Source organism: Aethina tumida, chromosome 7 (assembly GCF_024364675.1).
Source record: "Aethina tumida isolate Nest 87 chromosome 7, icAetTumi1.1, whole genome shotgun sequence".
In the NCBI taxonomy this organism is placed as follows: Eukaryota; Metazoa; Arthropoda; class Insecta; order Coleoptera; family Nitidulidae; genus Aethina; species Aethina tumida.
The window spans coordinates 3779386-3799926 of record NC_065441.1 but is presented as its reverse complement, the minus strand read 5'-3'; the positions used below and the strand labels follow the sequence as shown (position 1 = coordinate 3799926).

Here is a 20541-nt window from a genome sequence, read left to right as displayed (position 1 = left end):
TAAAATTACCGTTGTCACATGTTCTGTCTTATGCACGTTTTTTTATTAGAATGCGTTTTCCCCAAAAATTTAATAACATCTGTCCCATTTTGTGGTGCAATTGAAATCTGACGAAAAAAGACACGGAAGACTCTAAATTATAGGTTACAAATCAGATAAACTACACAAAAATGTTTGTATAAACTGAGAAGCGTTCATTCAAAACTAAACAAGTCCACACACAACATATTCTTGAGAAAAATTGAATATAAACGTGTCTGTTGTACATCCTCTCAAAAAATGATTTTTTTGTACTTCTTTCGAAATTGTCTAGATTTGACGTTCTCCAACTGTTTCCTCATCTACCATTGTTCTCTGTAATCTAAATAAGGGTCGATTCCCATTCGTCTAATAATCGTATAAAACAATGCAGGACATTAATATATCGTTGTTTACGGGCGTCCGTAGATGAAAAGAGTCTGGGCCTTTTGAAGTCAATCTACCGCTGACTATTCTATTAACATGCTAATAGTTTGGAATTCATTAGCGAGATCTCCGACCTGATTTTAACAGGGGCATCGGGAAGGAAAAGGTAAACATTTATAACGCTAACCATATCGACTAATGTTAAATTAATTCTTGGACCAAATCAATTTCACTGACCCTTTTTTCGTAGCCTCGCCCGAAACTGGTTCTCTCATCCGTCCCATTGTTTGTTTTTCGACGTGGTCAATTTTATGTACCTTAAAACATTGATATTCGCGATTTCTACCCCAATAAAGTCGATTCGACTTGAGTTGGCACTAAAGACGCGAGACCGGAATTTAAAAAGACCATTTGAACTAATGACCGAGCTCACTGTTATGGACGTTAAAATGCGATAAGTGGTTATCACTTTTAGGGGCACGACATAAAAAATACGGTAGGACCCTCGATGACAACTCGTTCATTAGGACGATAAGTGTCTAAAATGTCTACTTGGGTGAAGTTTTCTTTTATTACTACATGGGTACGGTTCGGATGAGTTATGGGAACCCCCGCGTGATTTACGTGACCCTGTACACTTTACTGTGTTTTAGAAACGATCAAACAATGTTATCTGGATACATAAATATAAAAATGGCGATGTTTAGCCGGTAAACGTGCCGTAATTGTGATTTTGAAGCCTAAACAATATCAAAAGTTTATGGCACAATAAAGATTTGTATGTAAGTGTTACGAACAAAGGGTCGTTACTGCAAATAAGTGGAACAGTCATATTTCAATATCAAAGTGAACGTGGTGCTTTCGGACGGGGACAACAATGGAAGAATTTTAATGAGTCCAAGATGAACAATCAAAAGCTTATTAATCAATCGCAGTTTCCTTATCCAGTTGTGTCGCTAACGAACGCTACCTGTCCGACGTAATTTAGGGCTATAGAACTCCGATCTGTCACTGTATCGGACTGTGCTCTACTATTCACCATTCAGTTGTCCCCGGCTATCTGACATCTCCGTATTGTGCAAAATAAACTGCCCCTTCTGGCCGCACGGCTAAGATAAATTGACATTTTGATTTCGGCCAATACTATAAATTACTCACCCTTTTCCCTTTGCCCGATACTTTGCCGCACAGATATATTTAGGTTCGACACTTTTGTCCTTGTCCATTTATTTCCAGTCCAATTGGTACCCAGTTCCAGTACTATCAACTGAAATTTAGAAAAAAACTTGAACTTAACAGCGCTGGGTGTGTTCATGATTGCTTTGAAAGTTTTTGTGGCGCTTTCGACAAATCTGTTTTTAATGGGCGCACAGAAGAGTCGCTGTTAATGTTTAAACATTTACGTCGGATGATTTGTAATCACGCGATAATGATTAGTTAATGTGTCCCGCAGTATTGTTGTGGTTCAAACAATTCTTTTATTGTTGCCACAGCGTTTGATGATCTGGATTTACAAAAATTTTAAATTAAATTCACGCAGTGAAAAGATTCGAGTTAACTTATTTATTGTGAGAAAGCAAACGATTCTCGATTAATCTATTCAAGCGAATTACAAGTCAATTTTGCTTAGAAACCATCCCAATAAGCCTCCTGTTATTAATTGAGAAATGCACGGCCATTCATTACAATTTTTTTTTAAATGCTCGGCGCTCCATAGAACGCAACAAAAGTAATTTCGCCAGCAATAGAAGCACTACCATTTTACGAACAAGATATGAGCCGAGACGGCCATGGAAAACCATTCAGATAAACAAATGAATTCATCGGCATCGGACAAAGCAGACTTGAATGGTTCTTAGTTGTAGATTAAATAAATAATTCTGACGTCCTAGGCACATTATACTTGGCTTGATTGGATTTATATTGCTGCCCGGTTTAAATGCATCAGTCTCGCTTCCACCATCTTCAATTTACATGGAAGAATGTCCTCGATGAATTGGTTTTAATTATCGCTGTTTATTCAGATCCCGAGCTTCGCTGCCAGCACCTCCAATGCCAACGCATTCAGTCACTCATTTTCTGTTAATTCTACCACTTTTTATGGATTGAATTAATCAGAAACTTCTATGGTTAAAAGTAGACCAAGAGCGTCGACATATTAAATTAACTAGGTGCGCATCTAAAGAGTGGGGCTTACTGTGTCTGGCTTCTCATCTGAAGCCTAATTTAATTTAAAAAATGACCCAGTAAAATATGATCAATTCGTGGCCTAATTAAGAACCTATTAGCAACCAGAATAAACTTGATTAGGGTAGGCCTAAACCAACTAAAGTAACGGAGCAGGAAAACTTTAAACCGCATTTTCATTTTGGCCAAGTGGTGTTCTGCAGAAATGCCTGGCAATCTTCGAAACGGGCATTTAACCGGCCGGATCCGCGATATTACCCTACAAAACGGCAATATTGACCTAGGAAATGGTTCGCGCCATGTTCTAATGGCTCAAGTTTTATTTTCCCCGGCAGCAAATTGCGTAGTTCGCCCGATGACGTTTTAATAAAACGGAACGAAAGGAAGGGATTGAGGGTCATCACTCCGACTTGTTTGATTAGGATTACACACTCCATTATCCCGTCGAATCGGCCAGTTTCTGGGCGCAAACTACTCTTTTATACGTGTGGTAAATTTCCGAAGAGCAATAGATGTCACAGAAGTAAAAATTGTTGAATAAAAGGTGGCAGCCATCCTTGTAAAGCGAATGTTGGCCGGTAAGGTCCATTAAGGTAATGATTGCGCATCTATGATTATGTCAGTGTCGTGCAGTGTGGGAGGTAAGGGGGGCGCGCTTAATTGTCCCGCACGAATCTCGAAAACACACGGTGTAATTATAGAGGGCGATTTAAAAATCTGTATCACGTTCGTTGTGCTGAAATTCCGCTGCGCATACATATGGAAGTTATGTGTCCGCTGGATTTATTCACTGCGATTATCTAGTATTGTACTGTAAGACTCAAGAATGCCTAAGATGCATCTACAAAGTACGTAATTGAATAATTTATTTTCTCATTTAAATAATATTTATGTGCACTCTTTACGATTTTGTGCTGCTCTCCGCGCAATTTACATAGCGGCGTTCTCTCAAAACGGCGCGGACGATTGTTTTTGATTGGTTACGTAAACCTGCCAATTATACTGTACTACATAAATCAATTGAGGACCAAAGCCATTCAAATCGCGCCAGACATTTCTCTTCGAATAAATTAAACAACTTCCAATCTTTTCGCCAGCCACCGACGTCATCCACATGATCAATTTTCAATTACACCAAATCCATGGAGTGCATGAGCGAAATAATAATAGTTGTGGAAGTGGCTTTCCATCGTGTACACGAACCTTTAACCTCATCTAAGCATCCCGGATTCCCGTTGTGAACGCGACCCATTTAGATAGGTATCTGGATAATCTGGCGCTCTGGCGTATATCCCCCATTCCAGCCGCACATAACGTATGGAGACGCTAATTATTGCTAATGCCATGTAAACTTAGATGTTTACGGGCTTCTGCCACATCGCAGTAATGCACCGCGGAACTCTCGTCTTTGTAAATATCGGCGTCTGAAACGCTTAATCCATCATCCGTGCGAGTCAGGAACGAAATTATCTCGTCAAGATGTTGATTTATTTCGGAGCAGACCTTCTTAATTACATGCGAAAACATCAGCCTCAAAAAATGCGACTATTCCCTATTATTTATTATCTTTTAGCTTTTGGCCAGCGTTTATTAAAGGGATTAGCTGGGGAAATCAGATTTTTGGATATCCGAGGATCGATTTGTTTTTTCGCTCGCCTAAAACTTTATTGTTTTCGGGGGAATTACCGGGAATCTTTTCGTGTGTGATCCCTTAGTGAGTTGTTCTGCGAAGTCGTGATTACACCTAAAATTCGGAATCCTCACTCCCTTAAGCCGGCTTACGCTGGCTTAGAGCCGGCAAAGGGATTGTTTTGCCTTTCGAACACGGGGAACGTAATACCGGCTGAACTGTTACGTTCACGTTCTCTTCCTTGAAGGTATCTTAAAAATTCTCCAAGAGACCAATTGATATAAAAAAAAATCCCAACAAAAGTAACGACCTGGATGGAGAAATACGAGGGCTTTGATCTCCGGAATATTTTAAAGTCGGGGATTCGTTTTGGATTCTAAATTTGTTAGCGCATTTTCAAGAAAACATCGGGCTTTCCGTCTAATAAATTATGGAAACAACGAGAGGTTCTCGATTAAATGCCTATACCTAATACATTACACCCAGATTTGAATAACATGAGACCGGTGAATTCCTGTTCGAGTGATTTTTAAACGGAACACCTGTTAAATGCCCACTGCTTCCCATATTATTTCGAACACGGCTTTTCACTTACCGAAAACAATCCACCAATAATTAACCGACATTTTTCCCTCCTTTTATGCGGAGAATTTTTAGCGCGGCACAATCCCATCTCGATGTGCATATGCGCCTACTGCTTCAATCAAAATGGTCACGTCCAATTCCAGGACGATCCATCCTCTGTAATTACGCCATTTCTTGTATTCTACCACGTACATTAACTCCGATATACAATTTCAGATAAATATAATACGCACACTAAAAATCATTATTATGTGTAGCAATTACAACACACTGCACTTCAGGATGCTGGTTCTTTGTACCACTTGGTGTTTACAGAACGAGGACGGGTTCTGGTAAATGAAAAACGAGATCTGTTTTAATAAAAAAGTTGAAATCGAGGCGGTTTTTCATCGCGTACATGCGGTCGCACAATCTAAGTTCTAGTTATAAAATATGACAACGCAATATCATGTCGGGAATTTATACAACCATAATGCGCTGCCACTCATGAATTTCCTGTAACCAAAGGAAAACATTCGCGTCGGTTGAAATAATTAATTCAGTTAAGGCGACATCGCTGTAGATGTGGAGGCAGAGGTAAAACGGATCGCGCCACGTGTGAGTTCCTTTGTTAGATTTATTCTTTTTAAGCCAGTGGTAATGATTGCCTTAATAGTCGGACTACAAACACTTGGTATAATGAACACGGGCGCACTGTTCTGTGTTCTCCTTCCCTTTTGCGAGACAAAGATGAAGTTTATTTACGACGGCCAGATACGGCTCACCAATAGCTGCTGATTATACGTGGAACATGTTTAATTATAAAGGTATACCGGGATCGTGACTTTTCAAGTCAAATTTCAACAACAATCTACCTTTACCTCACGCCTAAGATGTTTTCCTTGCTCTCGCCACCGTAAAAATTGAAATCAACCACAAAGCCGCCGTTCCACTTTTCCTCCGCCACATCTCGCGTTCAGCATGCCTAAACTACTTCCCACAATTCAGGAAGTCGAATTAACATCTCACATTTTTTTCCCTCTCTCAAACCAAATGGAATAGATGTTGTGGATTTAAACAGTTCGTTCTCCCCAGTTTTTTCTATTACATTCTTTGGCGTTTCTTCTCATTCATTTATGTCTTAGCATTCTCATCAGTTTCTTCGTTTAATATCTCGCAGCATTTTTTCCCCGAAACAAAACGACGCAAGCGGATTTAAGAGTCCGTCCTCGGTTTTTGCATAAGCAGGCCCAGTTCGGGGCCTTATTTACGAGCAAAAAAACGTAAAACCCATCCAAATGCGACATAAACCGTAACTGTACATGCGATATTCAATTTTCTCCACTTCGTATTCTCATCATTGTCCCTCGGTTGTCTTAAATGTGCCGTATTTTTTCGACAGAATCTGCATTCAGATACGAATTCGAACTTGTGGGTACCGTTAACCTGGAGCTTTTTGCGTGTCTGAATTTAAGTTCCACCTGCACAATAACGTCGAGAGATGCACGGATACCACGAACGAAATTGTTTGCTCTGCTTCATTTTTTTTTTCTTGCTGTTGTTGGGGTTTATCGTGTTTGCGGAGTTGGGATTCGAGTGTTTACACGTGTGACGGGTGGCATCAATTTGGCAACATTTATTATATTGCACGTATTGTGTGGACTTGAAAACAGCCGGTGGTGTAATTCACCCTCCTGTCAATAGTGAGCAATCAACAAAAATCAAATATTTAATACCAATTTCCAATAATAATAAAAATAAATCACGGGAAAATGCTCGAACAATATTGTTTCGCTTTTTGTACTTTTTATTGGGTTTGATTCGACTGCTTGTAATAAATAACTGAAGGCAATTGTAGTGTCGATGTCGCTCGAAAATGGTTGTTACATAAAGATGTAGTGCTCATATAATATTTATTTCAATTGTCTACAATGCATATTAAATTTTGATTAAAATTGGATTCCAAGATGTAAAGAAACTTAATGACAATGTTAATGGAGAATCGATGCAGTAATGGTTTTTAAAGTAGACATTTTATGTTAAATAATATGCATTTTTCATGTTTTGCGATATTTATTCAATTGCACAATTACTTCGGATCACGTAATTATAATTTATTCCGTCTTGTGTTCTTTCATTATTGTTTCATCGAAACAATGATGGCTGTAATTATTGTTAATGTTTTGTAGACTTACACGCAAACATACCTACATATATTGTTTATGCCAGATAAAAATAATTATTGGTATCATCGTCGGTGGTTGGGACGATTCGACCGAGATTAAACTCCGTCAACAAGGGCGGATTTTTACCCCGTGTGGACCTAGTTAATGTACATTCGACGCGCTAATTGAATTAGCAACTAAAAAAATATTTAAAAACTGTATCCTCGCGCAAATTGCGACAGCTTTGCAACATCAAAGTAATTAAATTATTTGGTGTACGTAGCACGAATACGTCCCTCCATTAACACGTTATTCACAAATGTATGGTAAATATAGGAAACTCATCAAAGGGCGGCCGCGCCACGCCAGATGCGGAATCCTTTGTGCACGACACAACACGAATACTGATTTCAGCCCCCCAGGTTGGAAATATCATGCATCCAGTTCCGTGTGTTTAAGCATCGATCCCGGACATTTTTGCGTCCCCGTTGGAATAATTGTCGAATCCAAAGTTCAGGGACTCGGAGCGTCCGAGACGATTTAGGACTTTGCGTGTGTGACAGAATCCGTTTAGCCGTTGCCGGGGCAACGTCGTCTCTCGCACCCCCGATAATTCGGTTAGGGGCCCACGGAGACGACGGCCAAACTCGCTTTTCGTGATGCACGGGGTGCGCTCCGTCCCCCGTTCTCCCACGGATTTTTCGTAGGCGAGTGCATGGCAATTGTTCGGGAGATAATTCCGAAAAATTCATTAGGAAATTAGATAAGGAGTTTGTGGTGCGGAATCGTCGGATTGTTTTATATAATTAGCAGGGGGTGGGTTAAAAATAGGGCGAGCGAGTGGGACAGAGAGAGGCGGTTAGTAGGCACATGGGAAAAGTGTGTGAGAGCGGTCGGACAGCGATGGCAGTAATTTTGATCGTCGCTCGCATTTAAAGGAATTTAGATTAAAGCGTGCCCTCAGTGGCTGAGGCCGCCAACATAAAGTCGTCCCGCGGTACTTTGCTGTCGAATTTACACAAACTTTGGTAGCAGTGAAATTGTAGAGCATGTTTACATTAAATTGTGTGGCATTCCGTTGTATCATTAACATTTAATGGGAATTATACTAACGGCGCAGCGATATTTTACCTTACAAAAGGAACATATGTTCTCGTTGTTTTCTGACCGTACTTACAATGTTCAATGCGCCATTCTTTGCATTTAAATGGGTGCACCTTAATAATCACCGGTATTTATGGCAACAACGGCATCGCCATTTCAGTCGACTCCACTAACCAACGATTTAGGGCTTTTACTACTCACTCTCTTGAAAATAACGACAATATACTCCAACCACTTTTATCTTTTTTGCACATCACACACCTTATTTTATTACGATACAGTTTTCTCAGGCATTTTTGCTTTTGCCTCATCATTTATCGGCATTTGTTCTCATTTTAAGTTCTATAGTAATACAATGGACAATTTGTCATAGAAATATAATTTCTCTAACCGTTATTAGTCCAATTTCATATGTTTTCCCGCAGATTAAATCGCACATTTTTTAATTGCAACGGAACCCGGCGTTTATCTCACCGATAGAACTCGTTCTAATTGCCAGTCTTTCAAATTGTTACTAATTATCCCAGCATTAAAAATAATTGTGCGCAACTGCGGTTATTATTATTCCTCCTGTGTCTAATTATTTATTAAACGAATGCCTGGATTCCTCTTTATCTTTGATCGCAGACTGATTATTAATACAAATAATATAATTGAAGACGTGGAATAATTGAGGCCAGCACAGTGGGTAGATCAATTTAACGTCAATCAATGTTTTGTATTTATACACAACCTGTAATTAATACGAGGTTATTGATTCCTCCAGTGTCTTTGATTTATGATCAATTTTTCTCAGGAAGCAAGCAATACCTCACTCACATCATGCACCCCTCATTTTCGATAATTTCAGCTAAAATTTTCTGTTTGTGCAACATAAATTATTTACCCCGCTGTATTAAATTGGCATCGGTCCAATGAGGCTGCAGCGAATGCCGTACCTTCATTTATGACTCACACAAACCAAATTATATTCGGTACGGTCAGTTACCCGCGCATAAAAAGGCTCAAAGGGAAGAGATAATGCACCGCACACACTCTAATCTGACTGACAAACAGTCCGAGATGAAAAAATGAACGGGCGCTTTTATCACTTTTATCAGTGCCACAAAGAAGGGGCAAACACACATTTGTGTTATTGGTTTCCATTTACATTGTGCCGTGCAATTAAGCCCGCTCTTAATTAATAGCGTGTGCAAATGATTTTTTAATGGGTCAGAAACATTTTTTGCCAATGTGGATTTTGTTGCGAACTCGTTTGTACATTGGGACATATGTTTGTTTGAAAATGGAGGGTGCAATGGTATGGAAATTGATTTGGAAGTGAAGGGAATGCTCATCTCCCCGATGCATTGTGTGGGCTTTAGAAGGCAGAGCCGCGACACAGAGAAATGCAAATTTTAATGAAGTTTTTAATCTCCAACTAGATCCTCGATATTAATATTTAATTTTCTCTTTACAGTTCTCTAATGACGGGCCCAACGGAGAGTCCATGTGTCTACAAGGACCCGATTGCTTTATGGTGAGTTGAATATTATTTGCATAATTTTTCATAACTTTACCGAACTAAGTAAGCATAATGGATTTGATATTTTGAGAATTTAATATCGCCGAGTCCGCTTTCATCAGCCAAATTGAAAATGATGCAGCTGCAGAACGTTTAAAAGTCAAAAGTTTCGAATGCCTGAAATAGTTCTCTCCTTTTCCGACTTCCCGAAATGGTTAAAACATAAATATCCCCGTAAATCCTCCAGCCATTGTGCTTTGATAAATAGCTTTCTTTCACTGTATAGAAACGAAACACAAAACAGTGCGGATTAAACTCCCCAAATCTCTTTCGAATGAATATATCAATGCAAAAGCGTCGGGCTGCGGATAAACGACGCTCGCCGAGCAAAAACCAATACCAACAGCGAATCGGCATCCAATATCATTTTTCACCTGCTCCGCGGCTCCGATTTATTAGCCGTTCCTATCTGGAACGGTCGTAAAACCTTCCACTAAGGTCACGACACCTCGATCGGTAGCGACGCTGCAAATTCTAAACGATCCATCGGACATTTTTGGGTCAACGGTATTGTACGAGTGGCCTAGGAAGTGCATCGGACACTTTATTCTACCCGTTCTCATTTGCCTTTCATTACCGTCGTCGTGTTCGTTCAGGATCGTCTCGTACATGACCAAAGCACCGACTACATCGAGAACAGTTATGTAAAGTAGCCTTTCAGCTTGTACGATCCGATTCTCTTTGGGATTGAACAAAAAACTAATACTGTACTTGGGCAGCATGTTTACCATTTTTCAGTTTCGGTGCTTTGCTCTAGAAACCATTTAGCGTCTTCCTTCAACAACGCAACACTTTTTGAAACAATTTGAAGTCTTGTATCCGATTAAAGTCCCGAGTCTTTCGATCCAATTCATGTGATTCCATCCATAAGTTTCGTTCGCATCAGCATTCCAGTTTTTGTTCGTTTTCATTTCAGGAGTAGCAATTTGTTTTCGTATCAGTCGTGTCCGCTGAAAAATCAAACGGATAAATCACGACGGAGAAAAACAACGACAACAAAACAGTCCCGGAAAGTTTTTGCGTTTCGGGAATAAGACGCATTAAGACATATTGCGACACATTGCGCCCTCCGTAACAAAAAGAGGAGCCGTCCAGCTGTTGCGGTTAGATAAATTTAATAAAATTCGCCACGATTTACCGCACTGCTGCTGTAATTAAAAAATGTTTTACGTCTAACGAACTGACCCCATAAACCATATGGTATTTTTAAACCAATTGAAAGTTTCCTACGATTTGCGTCGTTGTTGTGAGTTCGTAATAACGGTAATAATGTCCGGCAGGAAGTTGGAAAAGCACCATTCTCCGTTGGGTAATTTAATATTGTGAACGCATTCGTTTTCTATTCGGGACATGAAAAAATACAAGGCAATAAACCCTGACTGGTGGCATCTTTATGGGGGTTGTTTTCGTTTCGTGGAATAAACCCGAAAGAACCAGTCAACATTACAATTAATAAAGTGGGGTCCCGACTTTCTAAAAGGGCCCGTATTTTGGGTGGCTTACGACGGGGGGTGGGTCTAATTTATTTTCCTCGTACTTCTTATTTACGTACAAATTTGTCATATTTTTAGATTGATCGCTTGCCGCTAGAAAAAATAACGTCGTAAAATCTAAAAGCGCTTTCAGTTAATTGATTATCGCGCCCCGGAATTTTTCACTTCATAATAAAATTTTATATAAAAGTCACATAAACTGTTTTATTTTCAGTTTGTAATTTACGTCGACGACTGATCGTATTTTATTTCAAACATTCCGATTTCATAATTGGAAATGATATCTTTTCCACAATAAAATTTATTTATGGCGAGCCGTAAATACAGAATTGTTCATACCCAATTCTGAATAGAATTACACCTCTTCACTTTTTCAAACATTTTTGATCGTAAAACTAATTGAAGCTCGCAACTCTCTAAGAAGACAACAACTCTGGCAACTAGGGTGAGGGAATATAGAAAATGCATTTATTTCATTACACAGTTGGCTTCGTGCTCTGTTCAAGGGTGAAAATATTCACCACCGACGTCAATTTTAGGGGCACCGCCTGTTTCGCCTTTCTGCCCGCTCTAAAACCTTTTTGCTGTATTTGGTGTACGATTTTTTTACTGCGGAATTCCACTTTAACGATCAGCGAACAAAAATTAACATATAACGTTCTTACCCCAATTTGCAGTGCCGTTTACATGGTTAATTTTAATGTGATAGGCAATAAATTCTTCTGTAATTACGCTCTTCTCCCTTTTGAGTGATCGTATCTCATTCGGTCAATATTATAAGCTGTATATCAGCCTTAATTGCCTGGTTATGGGGAGTGGTCAGTGTTTCCAATGTCGACCCCCAATTGTAAACACAGCCCTCGTAAACTGTGTCAATTAGAATGTTTGGTTTTTATGGGAGTTTTTTTTTGTTTGCCTATTGATTGAACGTGTGACAAATGTTTCCTCGAACGGGCGTTATTTATCGCGTCGGGTCAAGAGTTCCCTTTAAATTGCCAGCTTTTGGGTCGTGCATTGTTTCGAGTCCAAACATCACAAATTTCTGATCGGGATGATTTGTGTCCTTGCATGTGCATATTTCAACACTATATATCTTAGTTTAATGGCTCCCAGCAATATTTTTTGGTAATAATACGGATTTACGGCGGAATTCCTGCAAAATCGGACGACTAAAATTATCATTATTAAATGGGTCAGACATTTTTATGGTCCTACTCTAAAAACGATCATTCTGGATAATGACACGAACGACGAAATTTATAACTTCCAGAGGTTACCGCGCTTCCGTTTGTCATGTGAAATATTCCTCCTTCAAGAACCGCCACCCATTATACAATCCACTCTTAAACCGAATGCAATTCTGATCCGTCCCAATTTCGTCACCCGAAAGCAAGATAAAAACGTCTTCCTGCAGATAAGCCCCGTTCCCCAGGAACCACCTCATGAATCATAGATCGCGCAAACACTTTTTTATGCACTCCACCCCCTCGATATCTGTGTGCAAGGGTCTCGAACCGTTTTAATCTCCCGAAATCTTTTTATTGCGTGGCACCGGTCATGACAAACGCGTGTGTCAATGGAGTCTAAAATGAAATAAGTCCCTCGTAGAGCCAGCGACAGGATAATTTATTGCAGAGGATATTCCATATCCTCGCGTGATAACGCCGGAACGATAGCGGTTCTTAGTCACATGGTCGGGCAGCGGAGTTTTCGCCAGTGTGTGCGTCGGGGAAATGTGCAACATTCATGCGGGGTGCCAAAACCCCCGTCGCGAACGCTAATATCTAATATCAAGAGTACGCTACTTTTCATAAAACACTCCGCACTTAGTATTAATAAGAAACTGGGCATCGCCGTCAAGATTTATTCGCCGGGCTTAATTGGCATCCAGCTAATCATATTACATCGGGATTTATCTCGTGTGACACACGTGGGACGGGATTAAACACCGCTTGATGCACTTTTTGTATTATTGCACCAATTTTCCGTGGAAGCCTGACGCAGTTAATTAACAAACACTGGTACATTCGGGCCTTACATGTGCAGATTAATAGAGACCCGGTCGGATTGGGAAATGTTAGAGTGGCAATTCCCGTTGCTCAGCCAGATAAACCGCATTACTGTTAATTTTATTCGAGCGATTTAGTGGCATTAGGTGCGACGTTCCATTTTATTCAATTGGCCGGGTGATTTTTAGCGTCGTCGCTTCGTGTTCGGGATGCATCACCTCCGCAGCATCGGCCATAGTAAATTGGCGGCCCCAGATCCGATCTGAACGATAGTTCACCGCCGCTTCGTGTCTGTTCCCTTTAACCTATCGCGATCTATCTTAGACACGATGCACAATACCATTTCTTTGGGTAATTACAGAAATTTCTCGAGTAAACCGTATGCGATATTCATTGATCGCGAACGTCAGATTAGAAGGGAGGCTCATATCCTAACGAGCGAACGTAATTCAATCAACGGGGGAATGTGGAGAGCACGCTCTGGGAAACATCAATAAGATACATACTTCCAACAGTCTCATGACACCAGATCGCGTTCTCTCATTATTATTATTATCATTATCATCGTATACAGTTTGAGTGCATTACTGAAACAATCCGAGCTGAAATTGAATCGAAAGGGTGAATGACACACAGGTTTATTTTTTTCCCCTTTCTGGTTGGTTTTGGGGTTCCCCGCCGAGGTGGCTAATATCTAATATCAAAAGCCACTTGCCATATGAGCAATCCCTTGATAAAGTATCGGATTCGTTATTAACCCCTGCTGGGAGATTATCTATGCAAGAAAAACACCACACGCACACCCTTATCGCCGGCCAACATCGACTCCATTCGAATTACACGATTTCGGCGCGCTCTGGAATCTATTAGTTCCCGTGGTATAATCGAAATCAATTTTGTCATTTAAATATTTAAGGCCGACACTAATGTTTTTCGTCGGGCGTGGCCGTTTAATTTATTCCACTTCGGGCAATTTGTTTGCGTCCATTTTTACCTTCACGCAATCATTCATATTTATTGTATGTAGGTTTGTGCTCAAACACGGATAATTTCCGTAATCAATTCCGAGCTACCGGTGGAACATTCGTCCCGCACCCTGTATACGGAGTACTGGCTGAACTAAATCATTTTTTTATCGGTAACTACCTGCTTAAATGGAGCCGAGGTATCGGGTTCAACAAATTATGGTGACCGTGAACGTGAATTGGTCATTACCTAATACCGATAGCTCACGGAATGAACGTGAGCGGGTCGCCGGAGCCGTCTTAAGGGCATGACGCTCACCACCCACAACTGATATGTGCAATAAATCCATATTTTCCGCAACGGGGCCTTCTTATGGGAATAGCACTGTGCAAGAGTACTAACCGGTGCCTCTGACCTTTGGGCCTTCGTTTGCTCTCCACTGGCTCCACATCGTTTGTACGCCGCTATAGATCTCTTAATATTCCCCCCATAAAGACGCTTTTCATACGTTTACATCCTTAAATTGTTACCTCATGTGTAAATATTCCATGTCGTGGATTTATGGGACGCCATATAATAAACCGCTTCCGTTCCAAAGCCAAAAGTCTTTTATTAGCCACCACAAAAACTCCCAACAATTTTTTGAGTAATTTTCTGGTCGTTACGTTTTCTTTTCATCCCCGATCTGGTTGAACACTTCGAAATTTCCATTCGAGCAATTTAACACCTCTAAGTGACCGACCTTTATCGATTTTTAGGGGATTAAAGACCGGCATCTCTTTCATGCCCAACACCTGGTTTGACCTATTCTTTGTTGTTTAGTGTAAATAAGTCCTTTTCTTTAAAGTGTCGTTTTTGATCCGTGTTGAATCTGATAGAATTCCGGCACAATTGTGGGCCGTTAAAATCCGTCCAGGTGGGCCTTTGCCACCTTTTGACAAATTGAATCAAAACACGGCGATTGATTCTCAGACCAGTTCTCGGATAAACGGACACTTACACAAATAACGTATGCGTCGACGGTGGTACGGGCATAATAACAATCCAACAGACGCATTCGAAAAATAAATAAGAGTCAGTAAAATGGTGTAATTTTCGTGGCGAAATTGCAGCTTTTAAATGTAAGGACACGGGCTCTAAACGCGTCGGTTAAGTTTCCAATGTCCCGAACAGGTTTTCGGCATTTGGAACGTTTCGGTCCGCAATGCCGACTCTTAAAACTCGAGTAATTTCTCAAAGAGGCTTTGTTAAAAACAACCAAGCCAGAAAAGTGTTCGGAACTTCAATTCCGACTTCCTCCCAAGCCAATCAATATCTTCGAGTCGATTGCCGGGGTTGTAATTCTTAAATAACGTCAAATTCGGGCTTAAAATTTGTCACTTCTCGAGTAAAAAATGTAACAATACAAGTTCAGAAATTCGGGGAAAAAAAAACTTAATCCGATCGATTTTATTCCGGGCAATGGCGCATTTTCTCATGCCTGCATTTCGCCCGGCTAATCTCGTTTCTTTTTAATCTTTTTGGCATGCATTTTTACGGATGCCTTGGGGAACTAGGACTTTCAAAGGAACGTCAACAAATGCCTCAAAGAGAACTATGCAATCTAATCCCCCGGGGGCGCGGAACGGGGGTGTGATAAACCAAACTTATTTCTTTTGTCAGGCAGACATGACAAATAGTTTTTGTCGAAGTTGCGTTACCAAGTCTGAATGGATTTTATCGGGCATTGTCGCCGACTTCTTGTGTCGGGGCGAATGTACAATGAACGAAAAACAGTTCACATGATATTTTTGTGTGCAATCACCATCGAAATTGATATTTACCCGTTGTGGCATAAATACGGTGCTGTAAATCCCCATAGTTGGACATGTTTAATCGGTCCAGCAGGCATTAAATTGCGTTTAATTATAAAGCGTCCTTCGCGGGATCAATTTGTGCAAAAGTCGTGGCAATTCACGGTCCGTATTGACATTATGCACTTTTCCGTCGGTTTTTTTGTAACATTTACCGGGCCCAGTGAATGGGATGAAAATACCAGGCTCGGTTAATCTGGTTTAGCAATAGCCGTTGGTGCACGTTCCTCCAGATTAAAATTGCGCAATTTTGTAATTTAAGTGTGTCTTCTACTTTAATTAAGGTAAAACCCAGTTCCACGCGATTGCATTAACCGAAAACTAATTGAAAACGTACGAGTCTAATAAAACGAGGGCTGTTCATCTTTTGGTTTCGTTATCAAAACGGCCACAAACAGACAATTTACCGATAGTCGTAAAAATTAGATTCGTGCCTCCATTATCTGGATCTCCATGCTAATGAGTTCGGAAACCAATTTAGATTTTTAATTTTATGCCATTTAATAAAAATCAATTACCGACTACCAATGGACGTTCTGTATGTGGTCTGAAGACGGCTCAGTTTAAATTTAATTAAACTTTTAACTCCACAAACAAATTACGGAGCAGACGGAGGCCGGGAATTCGGCGGGGCCTGTAGGTAGCCACCATATACCACTTTCAAAACATGCACCGTGATTAATTTCTCTGTTTGACTTGAGCGGCGTTAAAGATGGATCGTCTTGTCCGACCAGAAATACCATAATTTACGTACCAAGGGCCCCCAAGTCCGACGCACACGATACAACCGTGCCCGTGTCTATTATTGAATGCAGCAAGAAATTTTTTAAACAACAGAACCAACATAATTAAATAAATCTTTCAAATATATTATTTCTACCTCTTAGAATGAATTGTCACCATTAGAAATATATTCTATTGTGTATCGAAAAGCATTTAATCCGACTGAATTTTGAGAGAGACATCATGCACGACAGGGACAGTAAAAATCTGCAAATTTGCTCCGTAGCGGGAGACTTTTACAGTCTCTATCATACATGATGTCTTTCTCAATGAAATTTGTCTTAAGAAGTAGTTCTAACAAGAATTTGAGGTATAATTACAATTTTCTGCTGTTTTTCAACTTTTAACAATAAACTGGAATAAAACTTTGAAGTTTTTTGCTACTTTTTGGACTTTTATTATTCAACGTTCTAAATAAAACTAATATTCACTGTAATTTAAACAATTGAAGTTTGTTTTCTTGGTTTTGTTGGTGCAATTTAAGGACACTATGTACGATTTTACACATAAAATATTCTTGTGTGCGTCGGGCTTTAGTCAAAACTCGGGAACAAACAACAATGTGATGAGCGAGGCGGGTTGCTTTTTAAATATGTGGGTATAATTCATTTCAATTACACATTTTAACCGGGTTAAATCTCGAAAACAATGTGGGTATTATTACGGAGAGATTCTATTATGCTCACGTTCTTGAATATCAATCCGTTTCGCTTTATTGAATTAATGTTTTTGTGGGGTTTAAAAAAATATTAAATAAATCACCGCATTAATGAAAGTGCTTAGTTGAAAAGTTTTAATGTGGATTTATGTGATGCGTTACACTGCCGTTTATGCGACGATTTATTGTTTTCGGCAATAATTTCGATTCGCCGTCCGGCGCCCATAAACTAGGATCTTTCAGGAATAATGATGTCCAGGTGTATATAAATTTCGTGGGCACGTTTCGAAATGATGAATATGTGAAAGTACAATAATTTCATCTAGCAATGACACATTGTTTATGTTTTGGGAACCTTCGCCGTTATTTTCACAGTTTTACACCGTCACACGTGGGGGACTCCCCGAGGGGTGATACGGGAACGAAAATAATGGATTTTCGTTCGCGGGTTTTATGGTGGGGAAGACATGTTTATGGGACCGAACGTTGCATAGATCAGGCTGGAATTTCAACGCGGCCCTTTAATTAATTGGTTTCTATGCGGAGCGTTGAAAACATTGTTTCGGGTGAACGTGCACACAATAACGTCAGTTTCAATTGAGACGATGATCCAAATCAATTCGTCGAGAAGTGATGAAAATATGCCGATTGTATTGGAAGATTCGAGTTCATTAGAGAGCATAATAACCGTACGTCCGCCCATGGTACGAAAAGCTAAAGGTTGTGTGGATACTCGTTTGGGCCCGACAAATGCATCAAACCCCTCATTATATGGCATTAAAGCCTATATTTACTTAAACGTCTACATTGAAACTTTACAAAAATAACCAAAGCTTGTCCTCTTCTTTGCCGTTGATGCATTGTTGCTGTTGAATTTGCATTTTTCACGAGATCGCCCGCATAGATTGTTGCCCAACCAGGACCGCATTCAGACCTTCAAAACAATGAGACGTATCGCCACTCAATTCTAAACTCTATGACAATATTTGAAGTTATCGTTTTAATGACACTAATCTGGAATAGGAAGCGACAAAACAATAAAATTTGTTACAGGACATTAATTTTAATACCACAATGAGTCCTTTAATATTATGAGGCATAAAATTATACTCATTTAATAACGACAACGTACAGTTACACGACCAATTCCGAACGAACACGCAAATATTTTATAATTTACTAGTATTAAAACGCATTTTTATACTGAGTGAATGCAAAAACATAGCCTAACCCGTAATAAAGTTCATTTGAATTTGTTTCGCTGCTGTTTACAATTTGCACCGTTTCATTTTTCTTGTTTTGTTTTTATTAATTCTCTGTCTGTGCGCAAGTGACACGGTCGACGATAATTACCGTACAAACCGCTAATAAAATATATAATGCAAAAAACCCCAGATAAAATTATTACGGACTGGTAGTGTTTTGTTACTTTATAACTGCCGTAATGATAGGTCTGAGTCCAAAACGTAGCTTGTGGGTATGGAGAAAGTTATTACTTATTAAACTTCGTGAAAAAACCATTTAGCCACTGACACGACCGAAATTCAATCCATAACCGTGATTTTCACTGTTAAAACTTGTTTTTGCTTGAAAAGAAACAATTTGTGATTGATGGTAGGTGGTTTTTATTGAGTTGTATTGTTGGGAATATACTTTATCAGCTCTTATGTGATATTATTTAGTGTAAATATATAATAGAATACACTATTAAATAAAAATATGTTTACTTTAAGAAAATATTATTTGTAAACAACCAATTTGTAGTTTAAAGGTATTTTTTTGGATGACATCCTTAAAAATATGATTACTCTCAGAAAAATATTACACGCATATTAATGCCAAATAATTTAAACTATATGTATAGTGTGAGTATATATGGTACACATAGTATTTGTCATTTTTACTATTATTTAACAAACTAAATTTACGTTCAAATTTTGTCTTTTATATATCACATATAAATACAGGGTGTGCTTACCTCCGTCCATCACCAACAATAAACTGCAAAAAAATAAAAAGCACAATTAATAAAAAAAATAAAATAATGTAATAAAACGTTACCAAAATTAGGATATTATAAAGTATATTATATTGTATATATTTTCTTATTGCGTGGGTGGTAGCGTTAAAAATGTTCTTCCTTTCAGAAAAATATTACTTGCAAATAAATAATAGAAGTAGTTTTCTTAAACAGTATCATTATAAATCCATGTTACCGACTTTAATGTCAAATAATTTAGACTATATGTAGAATGTGTAGTAAAATACACATAGTATAGTAGTAAAATAAAAATGTTTGGCTTCAGAAAAAGAAACAAATTAAAAATAGACATCGTACGTTTTGGGGTTTGGGGGAATAACTGGATAAGCGGCGACGATAATACACGGTAATTGATCCAGTGGGATTCGAGGTGTAAATAACGACGTGCAAAAGAATTTCGGTTTTGAAATTCCGCCTCGGGCAATAATTTGTGCGGCAATTTAAACTACTGTCCAGTCAGGAATTATGATTACAATTGGTATTCCCGTCGGGTCCGCGAGTTATATTTATTCATGTCACCACCGCGTTGAATTATTCAGTTGTCACAAAGAATGTCCAGCCCGTTGATTGAATAACATTGTGGCGTGCCGTGGAACAACTGCACATCACGATCTTCATGGTTATCTATTAAATAAGATGATATTTCTTTTCCCGTGCCATTATGGTCGATTTTAACGCCTCGCAAGCCGTACTGACCGCACAAAAACCGATTTGCTAATAAGTTACCGGTTAAACGCAATTACGGAGTGTCATTTGCAACAATGATACCGACCTTCGTCCATTAATGGTTTCGAAATGTCCCAGATCCGTAACACCGTTTTTATCATCGATGATTTAAGTCTGATTTACGCGTATTGTGCACCGAAACTTCCATCATATTAAACTTGTTTGCCGGCCAAATCGCTAAAACTTTTCCCAGCCGGTTTTTAATGAAAAAATCGTAACGTTCAAGTTTAATATCCTGCCCGAAGTGCAGTACGGGATGTTCCATAAACTTCCCTCTGTTTACTTTTATTCTTAAGAAATTTATACGGAGGTGCGAGCCTCGGAAACTTTATTCGGCAATAAAACACTTAACTAACGGCGTGTTTGTCAAACGTTTTTCCGCTCGGCCATGCC

General features: G+C 39.3%; 1 protein-coding gene and 1 long non-coding RNA gene across 2 annotated transcripts in view; one reads left to right on the top strand and one right to left on the bottom strand.

The window, feature by feature from the left end:
- The window catches only part of LOC109598122 (uncharacterized), a 39276-nt gene that overhangs the window by 11638 nt on the left and 7097 nt on the right, over positions 1–20541 (top strand). Inside the window, exon 2 of the mRNA XM_020013962.2 lies at positions 9515–9574. Coding sequence (XP_019869521.2) covers positions 9515–9574 — 60 coding nt within the window. The remainder of the gene's footprint in view (positions 1–9514; positions 9575–20541) is intronic.
- The window catches only part of LOC126266272 (uncharacterized), a 126135-nt gene continuing 107189 nt past the window's right edge, over positions 1596–20541 (bottom strand). The window contains exons 3-4 of the long non-coding RNA XR_007548702.1: positions 19360–19382; positions 1596–1672 (exon numbers count right to left, since the gene is read on the bottom strand). This is a non-coding gene — a long non-coding RNA (uncharacterized LOC126266272). The remainder of the gene's footprint in view (positions 1673–19359; positions 19383–20541) is intronic.